Source organism: Neospora caninum, chromosome VIIa, assembly GCF_000208865.1.
Source record: "Neospora caninum Liverpool complete genome, chromosome VIIa".
Lineage (NCBI taxonomy): Eukaryota > Apicomplexa > Conoidasida > Eucoccidiorida > Sarcocystidae > Neospora > Neospora caninum.
The window spans coordinates 1,767,639-1,782,984 of NC_018393.1; the positions used below are offsets into that span (position 1 = coordinate 1,767,639).

The 15,346-nt window shown below is 57.9% G+C and overlaps 1 protein-coding gene across 1 annotated transcript; it reads left to right on the forward strand.

The window, feature by feature from the left end:
- Nucleotides 1-578: 578 nt before the first annotated feature.
- On the forward strand, nt 579-14,851 carry NCLIV_021310 (conserved hypothetical protein; the record flags this gene model as incomplete). Its single annotated transcript, XM_003882326.1, has 24 exons — nt 579-756; nt 1,097-1,207; nt 1,668-1,867; nt 2,290-2,446; nt 2,881-2,937; nt 3,275-3,351; nt 3,774-3,826; nt 4,166-4,294; nt 4,776-4,864; nt 5,341-5,404; nt 5,758-5,824; nt 6,513-6,599; nt 6,819-6,906; nt 7,299-7,381; nt 7,793-7,987; nt 8,409-9,316; nt 9,801-10,214; nt 10,520-10,895; nt 11,449-11,545; nt 11,763-12,034; nt 12,369-12,548; nt 13,131-13,286; nt 13,875-13,895; nt 14,783-14,851. 24 exons carry the CDS (start codon nt 579-581, stop codon nt 14,849-14,851), a joined length of 4,128 nt encoding a protein of 1,375 aa, XP_003882375.1.
- Between the last annotated feature and the right edge of the window lie 495 nt (nt 14,852-15,346).

The following is a 15,346-nucleotide window of genomic DNA, read 5'->3' on the forward strand; positions in this document are numbered from 1 at the left end:
TATTTGCTCCGGAGGCTCACGTCTTGGTGCGGCGCGGCGTCTCACTTGTCTCGCCCCCCCATCTGTTGCCGCCTAGCGTGCCTCCCCCAACTTTCTTCTTCCGCTTCGTCGCTTCTCCCAGCGCGGCTCTTTGCTCGGCCTCTCCACCGTTGCGCGTTTTCCTGCGGACCCGCGTCTTGTCTCAAAGCGTCGCCTGCGCGCTGCAACTTCTCCGGCCAGTCCCCGTTTTCGCATCAACCGCTTTCGCAATCTCCTCTTCACGCCGCGCGCTGCTGCATCTTGCCGTCGTCCTTCGTCTTCTTTCCCTGCCCCGTTCGGTCTTCCCTTTCTTTCCCCTCTTCCCTCCCCTTCTTCCCTCTTTTCTTCCCTTCCTCTCTTTCCTCTCCATCCTCTCCTCTCTTCCCGCGCTCTTTCCTCGCTTTCCTCCCTCCCCTTCTTATCTCTGTTTCTTCTCTATCTCTCTTTCTCTTTCCTTCCTCTCATTCCTTCCTCGCTCCGCTCTCTTTCCTCTCTTTCCCCCCTTACCTTCTTCCCTCTAGTTCGTCTCTTTCTTTCCTTTCTTCCTTTTTTTCGCTGCCATGGCGGCTGCGGCCCGCAAGGCTCGCGACCAGATTCGCGCGGCTCTCGACGAGGGCGAGAACAAGCAGGCAGCGCGTATGGCTGCCCAGCATCTCCTCAAAAAGTCGAAAGGCGTTCCTGACGACGTCTCTGCATTCGCCCTCAAGGCCCTCAGAGCGATCGCGCTCGCTCGAGACGGTGCGTAGCTCTGCCGCTCTGCGCGGTCGCACCCGGCGTCGCATCCCGCCCTTCCTCAGCCGCCCCAGTCCGGATCCTGGAGTCTTTTTCGGGTCTCCTTTTGCCAAGCTCCGAACTGGTCTCGTCGCGGGTGTGCGCCGTCCGCATGTGCGCTCGGCCAGCACCCGCGTCGAGACGCGCGACTGCTGGGAAAGGAGCGTTGTCTGTGCTTCCTCGTTCCGCCTCCAGGCCAGGCAGTCGCTGCGGATGTGCGTGTGTTTTTGCCGGTCTTGAAGCGCCTTCCCGCGGCTTCTGGGCCGCTGTGCATGCCGCTGCTCATCTGCCCTCTGTGCGCGCACAGGCCAAGAGAGAGACGCCGTGGGGCTTGCGCGGGAGGTCGAACGCGCTGTGGAGAAGGACGACGAGACGGCTCGTCTCTGTTCAGTGGCGTTCAAGGAACTCCGTGAAATATGTAAGTGAACAGCTGCAGGCGAGAGACTCCACGCGCAGACGCGCGCAGAGGCACAGACACGGGACAAGACCGGACAAGGCGCGCGTAGGCAGCACACCTGCAGACTCAGTTCCGAGGCGCAGTGGATCTGCATGCGTTCGCGCCTGTAAACCCTCGAGTCGACGGGAGCACGGGGCCTCGTTGAGGAGGCAGACACAGAGCGCATCAACTGGGGGGTTCGATTGCTCGCCGACTGTCGTCTGCTCGTGTGCGCCTTCGCGTTCGCCTGGGTTGTCGCTGTTCGCCGCTTGCTCGATCTCGCTTTGGCTTTCCCTCCTCGTGGGAAGCTCTTCTTTCGCACAAAATCCGAGCCCGTGCGGTTCAGTTTGTACGCCGCCCCGCGCCGTATCCCGTGGGAGCGTTGCCGCGACTTGGAGGCTATCTCCAGCGCGCTCCGTGTTCTGCAATGCGAATTCCTCAGACTATCTGCCGCCGTCGCGAATCGATGCGCGGCGCTATCCCCCGCTGGAAGAGACAGAGGAAGTGACGGCCTTTCTGGATTCGCTCGCAGCCTCCACGACGGGGCACCTCGAGCGGCTCCTGCCGTCGGCGCTCCGCCTCTTTAGCCGCTTCAAGAAGCCTCGATATCTCCAATGGGCGCTAGTCTGCATGCTGCTGCATGTGAGGCTCCACAAGGCGACCGCGCACGGGCGCAGCCAAAAAACGTCGAAACTGCCCCATCGTGAACTTCACCTGTCTCCATATCAAAACCAAAGCGCATACCTTTCGCGACTTGACTTCTCTCTCTCTTCATATGTTTATGGCTTCGTGCATTTGGTTTCCGTTCAGAGCCGGGGCTTTCCTTTCTCAGCTGTAGATGGCTGCGAATCCACCAGTCGATAGTTCTATCTCTTCTCTTTATAGATCTACATATATATACACATATTTGTGTTGCTCTATCTATGTATTTGGCGCGAGGAAAGGCTTGCCGCCAACAGCTATGCACAGTGCGCATGCATTTGGACATTTAAGGGCGCGCATGCGTGTGGAAACGTGTTCAGCGTGCATGGCGTCCGTCTTCGTTCGCGCCTGTGTGTTGCCAGGACGCGTCGCCCGGCTCGAAGGCTACATGGGCACTGGCGGCCAAGCTGCTGGCCAAGCTCCCCGCGCTGGACGCCTCGCCCTCGACGGACAGTCACTTCTCTCCGCAGTTGATGAGCAACCCCGAAGGCTGTTGTGAACGCCGCGACAGCTATGCAAGTAGGAAGCAAACACGTCTCACTCGCCGGCGCCGGAGCAGCGATAAAGGCAAACGAAAAGCGGAGGGCCGTAGTGGAAAACCACGCGGACAAACATGAAAAAGTGGAGAGAAGTCGAGTGTGGGACGCGAAGAGCCGCCGTTCACTCGAACTGGTAAAAGCGGCTGTACATGCTGTTAACTTCCTAGCTCAGCGTGTGGCATGGGGCTACAAAGCTCTGGGGTCTTTGCCCAGCGCCGGCAAGCTGCGGGGGGGAGCTTCCTCGAGCCTCTGGGGTTTTTAGCCGTGTCTTTCTCGCCCTCGTGCGTTCGAGGAGCTGTCCAGTTACAGTCCGCGCGGGCGGGTGGCTCGGCTGCCCTTGGGTCGTTCGGGCGTCCTGCAGCCTCGCGTTCAACACGTTCACCTCCCCGGTGGGTGATGTGTCTGCGCTTTCAGGGTTTATTTTGACGCTGTCCGTGCTCCGGCAGAACGGTCAATGCGGCGAGGGCCTTGGTGAGCAGCGCCCTCGGGAGGGACACCGGCGGGGGTGCATAGCGGGGACGAGAAAGTCGCATTCAGTGAAAAGGGCGAAGAGCGCGACGCGCAGGAGTTTGAGTGGAGAGAAGGAGAGGCGACAGGCGGAGATGGCGGCGGCGCGACACCCGCCAAAAAGTGCTTGGGAGACTCCGGCACGGGAGGGAAAGGATGGGAGGAACGGGATTTGGTGGCCGGAAACAGGATGCGGAGGATAGCAGGCGAGTCGGCGAAGGGGCGGAGACGCGTCCTCGAGAGGTGTGGAGCGATGAGCGCCCTGACAGTTTGCTGGCGCTTTTTTATCGCTATTTCTCAGGCCTGCTCGCTGCCCACACGGACCTTTGCCTGGTTCCCTTGGAAGGACTCGCTCTGAGGCTTCAGTTGCTCCTCGAGGTATGAGCTCATCTTTTCCTCGTCTGTCGACTTCGTTATCTGTCGCGCCTCTGACTTGCCTGGACTCTCTTTTGGGGCCCTCGTTGCCGGGGGTCGGCGCTTTCCGAGTATTCGGTGATGTCCAGACTCCTGCAAATGTGCAGCGGCGGACCCGTGTGGAGGCGGCTCTCGGCACAAATATCTATACCTATTTATCTTTACTTTCTCTACCTATTTAGCTCTATCTATCTAGGTATTTATCTGCCTATGCGTATGTATTCGGAGTACCGGTTCTCGCCTAAGTAGGTGGCTAGCTGGGAAGGTAAATCGCTCCAGCTTCTCGAGGAGGCATGTAGTTGTTCCTCGCCTCCGCCCTCCCGCTTCAGGTCGTGTCTAATTTGCTTTATCCTCTTCACGCGTGGTTTCGGTGTCCCTGCTTGCAGGATGGGCGTCTGCTGGAGGCTTTTCAAGTCTCGGAGCAAATGCTCGACGAACAGTAAGTCCAAAAGGGCGAGGTGTCTTCATGGTTGCACAAGTGTGGATCGCCGCTCGTGAACAGAGACCACTGAGTTGGAACAGCAAGAGCTTACACCGTCTTCGCCTGCTTTTCCTCTCTCTCTCCAGCTGTATGTACACGTGTGTGCACACGATTGGCATTCTTAGCTGTTTCCGTGCATCTCCCCTTCCCTGCCTGGCCGTTGCTTCGTGGCTAGGGACAGGCAGTACTCGCGCGTCCTTCCCGTCTCGTGCACGGGATGCGTCTTTGAACAGAATGCCTGTATCTATAACTGTGCGGACCTGTGTGCTGTGCGCGCGTTCGCCGTCTTTTTTTAAGGCCCTTTAACACCTCGTTCGCCGAAAACTGCATTCGGCTAGGTCTCAGTCTACAGACCGAGAATGCGGAGAAGGGAACCGACTCCCTGGCTCCGTGGAAGGAGAAGTGGGAGGCGGAGAAGCGAACCTCGTAAGCGACCAGGCTCACGCCACCAATCGTGAACCGGCAAACGTGGAAGAAGCGAGATATGACAGAGAAGAAAGAAGCTGACGGTGAAAACAGAGACGGAAACCCTTGTACACGTACACGTAGAACCGAGGAAACACCAGACACCTGTCGGGCAGGCGCGAAGCCGAAAGAAGCGGCCAACGGGAAGCATCGAGACGACCGGAAGCGATAACAGAAGGACAGGAATATTGAGGAAGCAGCTTCAGAGAAGAAGTCAGAATGCAGGAAAACGTTAGCGGAAGACATGCGCCGGGCCCCAGGGGTTGCCTTCAATGGCCACGCGTTTTTTTCACATTCGCCTCTCTCTATACAGCCCCTGAGACTGTGGTGTCCGTTTCTGGTTCCTGTGGATCCGATTTCGCTTTCTCCCTCCGATGCCTCGTTTCGGCTTCGCCGCCCAGTGCTTCGTCGCTGCGTCTCCTGGCGCCGCTCTCTCTCGCAGGTTCGAGGCCACCCAGGCGCTTCTGTCGCTTCACCGCCTGCGGGCCCTTCGTCCCCTCTGCGCCTCGCTCTCTGACAAAGCTTGGACGGGTGCGTTGCTCGAGCGTTTCCGAATCGGGGTTCTGGGCGCCCACTCGCGTGCCGCTCTGAGGCCTGCCTGCGGCTTCCCACTGTCTCCAGGAAGCGCCCGTGTGCGCCAGGCTCACTGGGGGTCGTGTGTCTCGGTTTCTGCGCGGCGGCACGTGCGGCCTGCTCTGCGTGATTCTGTGTTAACCCTCTCTGATGAGAGGAGAACGGAGTGTGTTGTGACAGGTCGCATGTGGTGTCCTAGGACTGATCCGTGAGCAAAGCCCATTCAGAGGAAAAGCCGAGCAAAGGGTTTCGCTGAGGTGCACAGAGCTCCTCTTCGGCTTCAGGATGTCTCTCAAAGAAGCACGCGGGTGGACGGACCCTCGTGCGCGTGTCCTGACGGCTAGCGGTGTCCCTTTCCTCTCCCACCTTCGGGCTCGCCGTCGAATCTCCCGGCAGTCACTTTTGCGTCTTGCGCCATGTGCTTCACCCTGCAGACGCACGCCTCGATCAGCTCTGGACAGATCCTGCGCGTTCCGCATGCATCTCGGACATCCTCAGGTATTCGACGAGTTGCCCGTGTCCCCCCTTTCGTGCTGCCGTTTGTCCGTGCCCCCCGTGACTCTCTCCCTCCTCCTCGCCTTGTTCTCGGATCGGTTCTCTGGTCGGTTTCGCCCCTTCGCCTGGTTCCGCCGATCTTCGAGGCAACCTTTTCTCCTTTTACTGCATCCGCCTATGGCCGTATCTTCGGCCTTTGGCGGGTGGCGTTCTCTCCCCGTCCCTTCGCGCCTTCCCTGGGGCTGTCGGCTCTGTCTTGCCTTCCTGGTGACCGTACGGGTTCGGTTCCCAGTAGACGTTTGGTGCTCGTTTTCGTCTGTAAGACCCGCTTTGTTTCTTCTTTCTGCTGGCTTCAGCGCCTTGACGGCTCACGCGCACGACTCCCGTTGCTTCTCCACCCTTCGATGTCTGCTCGGGTGTTTCGTAAGTCAGCTCTCTGGTCCCACCTCTTTGCATGAGTTCCCACTAGTAGAAATACCGGGCCCTCCGCGTCGCAAGATGCTGCCGGCGCCTCTGGCATTTTGCTGTGCACTTTCACCCTCGCGGAAGGACGGGAGAGGGCCGTGAGCGGTGCGACTCTCTGGTCTCGTGCCTGTCTGGTTTTTCGTGGAGTCCACGGCTCGCTCCAGCCTTTTGGGAGGCGAGCGGCAGATACCGCACGCTCGCGCGTGCATGCGCTCGGAGATTGCCTTGGCAACTGCGGGGCGTACGCGGGGTTTCCCCGGTCTATCAGTCTGTATACGCACGGGTGTCGCTGTCTACAAGTCTGCTGTTTTTCGCTCTCTCCGGGAAGAGAAATGCAGACAGGGATTTGCAACACAGACACGCGAACTCACGTGAACACATCGATGTACCGACGCGTATTTGCGGCGGCCAGGCCATACATATAGCCTCCCGTCAATGCAGGTGTTTGTAGTAATGATGCAACTGCATGTGTGTCACTGTTCATGCCGCATACACGGTCACAATATATATATATATATATGGACCAGACGGGAGAGACAGAGACAGGCGACGTATGTGTATATATGGAGTGTCTCGTGAGCAATGGAGCTTGATATATGTCAATGCATGCACACATAGTTGTGTGTCGATTGCGTGTTTGGGTCAGCCCTTGTCAATGCGGGAGGTTTGCCTGAGTGCCCTCGAGCCTCTGCATGGCCCGTGGCAGGGCGAAGTGGAAAAACACTTGGCGATGGTGAGGGAAGGCCAGACGTCGTCAGCGGCAGACAATGAAGAGCTGAAGACCGAAAAGAGACGGCGCTTCTCGCAGCTGAAGAAGAGTCTCAGGAGATTCGTGTGTCTAGAAAAAGTCCTCCATGGTAAGTGTCGCTATCTCAGCGTTCTCCGTGTCCATCTCCTCTCTTTTGCATCCAGTCACTGCCGTGTGATTAGGGCCGTATCTCTGCGTGCGCAGTCGTCTGCGCAAATTGCGGGATGCTCCCAGAGCTCCGAGGGAGGATTCGGCTTCCTGGCGCTTCTCGGCCGCCTCGCATTCCGCTCCCGTGAACCGACATGTGACAGTATACACGGAGAAGGGATCTCGTGGAGAGACACTCGTGGAGCCACGATCCTACGCAGGCACAGTGCAGACGCATGCAGTTTAGAAAGCCCTTGCCCTTGGGCTTGTTGGATGCCCCGCTGTACGTACCGCACGACTGGGGCGGCCGCGCAGCACACAGTGGAAAATGGAGCACAGACAGAAACAACAGGAGTGACTGGTTTCGCGCCGCTTCCCTCGCCACACGTATCCCGAGAGAGCCATCCTGGATACGCATGCATATGAGGCGCGGCTGCCCTCGACCCTCCGACACCGAAGCGCATGTCTAGATTCGGCAAACACATACTGCACACGCTTCCGCTTCTGCTGTTTCTCCCCTTGTCGCCGGTCTTCTAGCTCTCGGCCGCTACAAGGTTGTCGCCCCGTCAGGAGCTGCGGCTATAAACGCGTGGCTCCAACTGCGCGCGGATCTTGACAGCGTAAGCACTGAAGGATGTTTCCCCTTCTCTCTGTGTTTCCCCCGCATCTGTCGCCCGTCATGTGTGTGTGCGACAAAGGCCATGTAAACTGTCACCTTCGTGTGCTTCTCGTCTTTCGATTTCTTGGCACTCGCCCTAGCTGCGCTTTCCTCCCTTGCCGACTGCTGTCTCCCTTCCATTTGCGTGCCGTGGCCTTCCTCTGCGGCTCCCGCGTCACGACGTTCGTCTCGCAGGGCCCTTCGTCTTTCTGATCTCTCCGCTCTAGAGGTTTGCTCCTGCTGCTTCTAAGTTCTGTCTGACTCGACTTCTTCGCCTTCTTCTTCCTCTTCTTCTCGCTCCGCCCAGTTTTTTTCCGATGTGGCTTGGGAGATGCACGTGCCTCTCGACTTCCTGCATGCGTGGGTGACCCAGGTGGCCCCAGAGCTGAGCGACACGGCGGACGACCTGCTCCTCCTCGCTGTCGACGTTTTGCTTCTGTTCGATCACCACCTCTGCCGGCTAGAAAACACTGAAGCCGGGAGATCCGGAGAAGCCACGGTGGAGCCTCCCGTCGAGCCCCTCGCCGAGCGACGGTTCTTCTTCGCAGCGCTGACTCTGCTCTCCTCGGTAAGACCATCCCAAGTGTCTCCACTTGTGTGTTTCTGCACCCAGACGCGTTCGCTTTTCCCCGTCTGCCAGCGCGTTCCTCCGGCGTCCGGGGACGGCGCTTGACGCTCATCATTCCGACTCGCTTTCCTCTCTCTCGCGCCCGCAGTCTGTCGCCTTGGGGGGAAGCCGCCTCTCTCTCTCTCGCGGTCTCCGCCGGTGCGCGTCTCGAGTCTTCGTTTCGTTCCCGCCTTTCACGCTGTCTTTCCCTGAGTCCTCCGTCCTCTCTCCACGCCCTCAGATTGTCGCGCGCCTTCCGCTTCGCATCCGCCCTGCCACAACGGCCGTGCGTGCGCCCTCCCTGCTTCCCGTTACCGGGCGTTTCTGTCTCTTCCGTTCTCACGTTTTGTCCCCCGCTCTCTGGTGCGCGTCTCTCGTCCAGGCGATAGCCTCGCGGAATGCCTCCCCTTCTTCTTCTTCGCCCTCGCCCGCTTCGGCGCACGCGTCGCCCGCTTTCCGCGCTTTGCTCTTGTGGCTGGCCGGCTGCGTGGGTCTGGTCTCCACAAGTCGGAGCCTCTTCTTCTCTTCGCTGGACATCAAGAACGCGATGCTGTTTTCTCTCGGGTTCTCGCTCGCGCTTCCTCTCGCGGACTACGGCGCGAGCGCGGACGTCCTATCCCTGTCGAAGATGATTCAAGATGGCCACGAAGAAAACGTGAATTCGCTTTCGGATGCACTGATCGCCTCGTTCGAAGAAGGCACCTACGCGGGAATCGCCGAGTTCCTCTTCATTCGACCGTTCACTTCCTCCTCGCTCTTTACGTCCCTCGTCGACCTCGACGCACTGCTGTACCAGCCCGTCGCCGCGCCTGCGGCACCTGCAAGCGCGGTCTCTCTCCACCAGTTCTCCTACTTCCTGGCGTGCCGAGAAAACCGTGCGTTCACGGCCTCCCCCGTCTCCCTCTCTGCCCAGCTGCTCCTCTTCTCGGCGGCCAGGCGAACGGCTCGAGCCGGCGCGACAGGCTACTCGGCGGACCTCACCTCGCTGGCGTTGTCGCAGATGAGCTCGGAGGGCGACGAGGCAGACCCAAAGAGCGCACGCCTCGGCGTGCTGCCGCTCGACAAGGAAACGCTCGTTCTGAATCTCTCTCTCCCCCCGTTCTCTGCCTCTCGCGTCCGTCACCTCAGTGACCCTATTCAGCGATCGCTCTCGCGCCTTCAGGCAATGCCCCCGAGGCGGGAAGGCACAGAGGGAGGCGCAACCGACCGGGAGACAGCTCATGCAAGCGATCAAGTGCCTTTCTCGCAGGCCGCTGAAAACCTCGAACGCGCGGTCGCGGCAAGTCAAACGTGAGGCGTCCTGCGAGGCAGCACCGCTTCAGCTTGTGGCGCTCTCTTACGACTTCCCTCTCCCCTCGCCGCTAAACTGTCCTACCTTCTCCACTCCTACATACATACGTATATACGAATATATATAGATATATACATATATATATATATATATATACAGATAGATAGAGTTATCTATGCCGAATGGAAATCACAGAGACATGTGTATCGCAGATCGCGCTGTGACAGACGTCAACATAGGAAATAAGTATGCATGCAAACCTCTATGTACCCATGGATACGCGTATTCTACGTATATATATATATATGTCGTCCTGTTGTCTTCACTGCAGACGCAAACCTCCGTTGCTGTGGTTCATGTGCTTTTCACCTTCAGTTAAACGTCCTTTGAACCGCCTCTTTTTTTCTGGCATGTTCGCTCCTCGCTGTCACCCTCATGCACCCCTGTGGTCTTTACTTGCTGTCTGCGTTTCTTTGCATGCAGACTCGCGACCCCCTGGACGCCTGTTGCGCCGGCTCGTCTGGTTGGGGCCGAGTCGCTGGAGGCCTTGCCTCGCTGTCGGTCCGCCGACTTTTTCGGGCTTCTCCAGTCGCTTTCTGCGTCGTCTTCGAGTGCCGAGCGACGCGACAGCCACTCACCTACAGTAGAAGGCCGGGGCGAAGGACGGACGTGCGGAGACAGCGAAGGAGCCGAGGCGGGCGGCAAAGCCGAGAGCGAAGCACCCAGCATGCGCGAGGGAGACAGCGAGGACCAGCTCTTACGCTCGCTGTATGGCACTGACTGGGCCGACGAAACAACCGCCACAGGCAACGCTATCGGGGGCGGAAGTACCTTCCGAGCAAGCAAGGCCACTGAAGTTATGACCCGCCATGTAGAGGGCATTCCGAAGCGCACTCGGTACGTGTTTCCTCCTCACGGACACGTCGGCGTTTCCTGTCTTCTGCCGAGCACAAGGCGAGGTCTGTCTGTCGCGCGTCGGTCATGGAGCAAGCAGCCTTCGATCGCGCGCCGTGTGCTTGCAGGGGGTGGGGGGAGGGGGGGAACGTGGGGACGGGGCGGCCGGACGGAGTTTGCTGCTTTTGCGGCGCCTGTTCCAATGCGTGCGTCTCGTTTTCCGTTTACAGACGGCAGAGTCTCCTGGAGGTTGTATGTTCTCGACGTGTGCGATGTCTCTGCTTGTTCTTTTCCCTTCTTTTCCACAGCCTGCGACGCCTCACCCTCCTGACCCTCCTCCCACCGTCCGCGTTCCCCTCACCGGGTTCTCTCTCGGCCATTTGCCACCACTTGCGCGAGGAACTTTCCGAACTGGGATCCGCTCCAACTTCTCGATCCCCCGACGGTCCTTCTTCGGCTCTCTCCTGTTCGGCTTCTGATTCGTCCTCGCCTCCTTCGTCTTCGATGTCGGGCGCCCCTGCGTGCTGGCCGTCGCTGGGTGCGGCGCTTCCGACTGCATGCGCAGTGCACGGGGGCGGAGCGTCGCGACCGAGTCGCAGCGGGGCTGCGTTGCTCATTCGCGTGTGGAGGGACGCCGTCGACATGCTGGATGCTTCCCAGGACTTCCATCGACACTCCGGAACCGTATGAGACGCCCACAGACATATCTCCACACGTTCACGTTTACAGAGCACCGTTTGCCGCACCTAGCTGGGATCTTGCCTTTGTTGACCTTCCGGAGAAGAGAGAACTCGCGCATTCCTGTTTGTCTCGAAGTTGTGATTGTTGACGCGCCGGAGGATGGTAATGGAGAAAACCTTGGCGGAGCACATGTGTGCTGAAGGAGCACGGGAATCGGTGTGTCTGCTCTTCGCAAAGGAGCGTCGCCGTGGGCGGGTGGACTGTCTCCTTCGATACGCCCTGACTCGCGGCGAGTAACGCGGAGGAAAGTGCGAGACCGCCGCGTATGCCCCCTGTTCTAGCTGCTCCTTCTTTGGTTTGCACTTGCAAGCGTAGTGTTATCGTTATGTATCTGCTTCTATATACATACATATATATATATATACATATATGTATATATATGCATACGATATAAAGAAGTAAATATTTAGATGTATCTATAACTTGTCTCCCGCCTTTTTTTACTTTTGAGCACGTATTCGTGCATAGGGCGAGGTGCGGTAACTGTTGCCTTTAGGCCAGAAAGCACTCGGAGAGCAACGCTAAGGACGACGCGGTGGCAGATCCTGGCGGTTTTCTCGTAAGCCTTGACCGCTTCGTGCGTGACGCATCAGGTGAGGAAGTATGTTAAGGACGAGGCAGGAGTTGCCAAAACGTGCAGGGACACTTTGTCGCTTCGATCCCTCTCCTTTTTCGTCTTTGTGGCCGGAGGGAATCGAGCGTTTCCACGTAAAGCGCACACCGTTTCGAACACTCCACGCGATCTCAAGGGCGCGTCACCGGTTTGGGTGTCCCGGTTCCCGTGTCTGCCTTCTGCTCTGCGGTCGCCAGTGCTCTTCACTGCGACCCTGCGATCCCTTCGACTCGGCTTCGCGGCGTTCCTCGACGCGCGTTTTGGCAAGCTGCGGCGGGACGCTTTTGAGCGAGAAACGGCGAAAGAGCAGCGGAAGAAAGAGCCATGTCCAGATGGCGGCGAACGAGCAACAGGCGACGCGGAAGGGAGAGAAGAATGCGTGTTGCCCATCTGGGACGCGTTCTACCTTCTCGCTTCGTTCACTACCCTTGCCCTCGTCACAGCCGCTGCAGCGGCCCGCAATGTCCTCGTATGTCGCTGTTTTTTTTGGCGCCTGACGCCGACGCGCGTCTTTACGCGAGAAGGCACTTTCGTCTGGGGAGCGCGCGCCATCCCCATGCAGCCGTCGGGATATGTTAATGTGTAGAGGACAGCAACTGGCTCGTAACCCCGTTTCGACCGTTCAGGATAAGGCGGCCAAGGCGAGCCGAAACGTTTTCTTCGCTGTGTTGCGGATACAGTGCACATTCTTGTTTGTAGCTGAGGTCGCCGAAGGTATGAGCTTGTCATCCCTCGTAAGTCCGAGAAAGGTGTTCGGGAAATTTGTCTGTGGCACTGCTTGCATGTTCACTGTGCGTGTGCAGAGCACGCTCGGTAGTAGAAAAGAGGGGGAGCGTCTGCGTCAAGCGATTTTGAAAAGGATCGCGTTACTCCTTGTGGACCTTGAAGAGGTCCAAGCAGAGGTGAGAACTGCGGTGGTCAGCAGCAGCCAACCGTTTGTCCGTGCAAACATCGGCACAATCAAGAGGGGTGAGACGGAGAGGGTAGGAGAGGAGAGATGGGAGACGAACAAGGGCGAAGCAGACAACGGAGAGGCAAACAACGGAGCCGACGGTAGGAACCTGGAAACGGAAGCGGATATTGACAAAGAGGGTAAAGCAATGACGAGAACACATCGGCTGACAGGGACAGCAAGACGAAAGGAGATAGCGAGACAGCTTAGAAGCGATAATCCTAAAGAGACCGGTGGGCGTTCGCTACCTGTCCGTCGTTTTATAGCATCGCAGTTCACTGATTTCATCCGGATCCTGTGGCTGGTAAGAGGGCGTGTCAAACGCCGCCTCTTTTCTAACCATCGGGGGCGGGGAAAAGAGGAATCAAGATGCTGCTTTCCAGTGTACGACTCGCCATGTAGGCGGAAAGCGTACACGTAGCGGCGTGTCAGAGTCAATGCTCTGCACATCACTGCGCACTCATTCAGATCATACATATTGGCGCACATGAGCATTTCTGAGCAGACTGCCTGGGCTGTGGATCAGCCGGCTGTGCTCCGGTCGCTATGCACCTGATGAAGCTGAATGATTGGTGTTTCCTCTCCTGTGGGCCTGCGTCGTCCTGCGCCGCAGATGAAACAAATTGCACGGGCTGCAGGAGACCTAAGCGATGAGGAGCGGATCGACGAGGGGGAGGCAGGCATGCAGCCCCTGGCTTGGTGGACGAATATACACGTTACGCCTCGAGGGTCGCAAGAAGTCCTTCGGTTTCCGTTTACAGAAACTCCGGTACGGACTCGGGGAGAAAGCGGAAGCAGGAAACGTTCTCCAGTCGGAGATGCACACAACCTAACACGCAACCTGTGGCCAGGGGGCGTGGTTAAGCATCCGCCGATGCGTAAAATTTTGAAACGGTTTTCCGTTTCCGATTCGTTGCTCTGTTTCCTCCGGTAGAGGCCGTTGGACGCGCACATGCCTGTCCGCGAAAACGTTTTTCTCGACCTTTGCTTCCCTCGGTGTGAATGCACGGTGACGATCTGTGCCCCTTCCAAGCCAGAGGGCTGCCGGCAGCCGGCTTCAGAACGCGGACGCATTGCGAGCTCGGAAAGCAAACACACCGACGCGAGCGCGACTGCCTCCACGAGTGCAGCGGAGCTTCCCACAGGCGTTTTCCCGACTGTCCGATTTCCTTCTAGGCATTTTCCACGGCTGCCCGAAAGCTCGCTCGAGATGCACTTGTCTCGTACGCGCACCTTCTTTCCAGTATTTCACAGGTAGGAAGCCACCCTCCCACGCTGCAGTCCTGAGGGGGCCTACTGCGCCGGCACGGACATTTGGTCTCTCTTGCTCTCGTTTCTTCCGTCGACAATCGTACAGGCTTTCGGAGGCGAACGGAAGGTTCGCACGTGTGGAGGGAAACGCGTGCGTATGCGGCATATGCTGTGCGTGGGTGATGTGTACCTGAACGGGAATAGACCTCAACATGTGTATGTGCCTGTTAGCAAATTATTTGCAACGGGCATGGATCAGGTTTTCGGAAGCCGCATGCGTCAAGCGAAGCATGAATTCGCGTGCAGGTTTGCAACGAAGACAGACACGCTGGGCCGGGAAGAGACCGTGCGTATAGTTTGTGGTTGCGCGAACCTCTTGCGACAGAAAACGTGTGAGACGGAATCCAATACATCTCCGTTCTGTGTGAATGGCAACCGCGATAAAGGCGGGTCCTGTATAGCACACGCTTTATTTAAGCAAAGAAATACTTTTTCGAGCACGCGATCACAGTCGGGCTGCGCGCCACATGCGACGCATCGGTGGACCTTCAGGATCGGTTGAAATTTAAAACGCAGTGTCCTACCACACCGGGTGGTACCCATGTGTTTTCCCTGCCATAGCACTCCTTGATGTGCATGTATGTCCGGTTGCGGCGTAGACCTCGTTACGTTCAATTCTAACCGTGATAAACGAGTATGTCCGTAACTGTTACCGCGTGTAGGTGCTGATGGACATGCGAACACCAGCGGGGAGTTCCATGAACGGATCGTCTATGAATAGCAGTTTTCCCTGTAGCAGCCGCCAGACGATTGCGCGCGGCGGGGACTCCCAGTGAGATCACAAAGCGCAGGAGATGGGAACTGTGGGTGCCTGTGACGTGCCCTACGAAAAGGGATTCCATGGACGAAGGCCACCCTCTCACGGTGTATTTCAAGTTTCGCGTATTCACCAGTGTAATGCTGCGCTGTTTTGGGGAAATGGTCTCTCGCTGTGTGGCGCTGCTTGTTGTTCAGGCTCTGGCTTCTCGTAGACAGTGGCTGCTCGAGGCGGCCTCATCAAACGCCGACGTCGGCTCCGGCTAGGCGGCTTTGTGTCTCATTCATTGTCGTTCTTCGTTTTGCCTCCCTTCTCTGTCTTTGGCGTTCCTTGTCATCGCGCAACCTCTTGATTCGTTTTCTCGTGTATTGGTCTTCGCCTTCCGCTAACGTATCTATCCATGCAACTGCCTGGCTCCATCAATACAGTCTTCAACGGCAATGTTTGCGTCTGCTCGGCCGGTCGTCGGGACGCGCACCATGGCATCGAGTGACTGACTCGTATACTCATGTGCACACACGCCTGCTAGTGCTTTTCCCTTCTGATTGCAAGTTGGACCGCTGCACCACCCTACGAGTTGAAAGCTGTGTAGCCGGATGTATGTACACAATTTCGGGCCATTACAGGACTGGGCAAAGATCGTGCTCAACACTGCAGAACAAACAGTGTGCGCTGCTCCCGAATTCGTCTTGCCGCTTTCAATTAGAGTCTTCGTTTCTGGGTCGAAATCACTTCACACAGCGTGGCGCACTCTGAGTGTG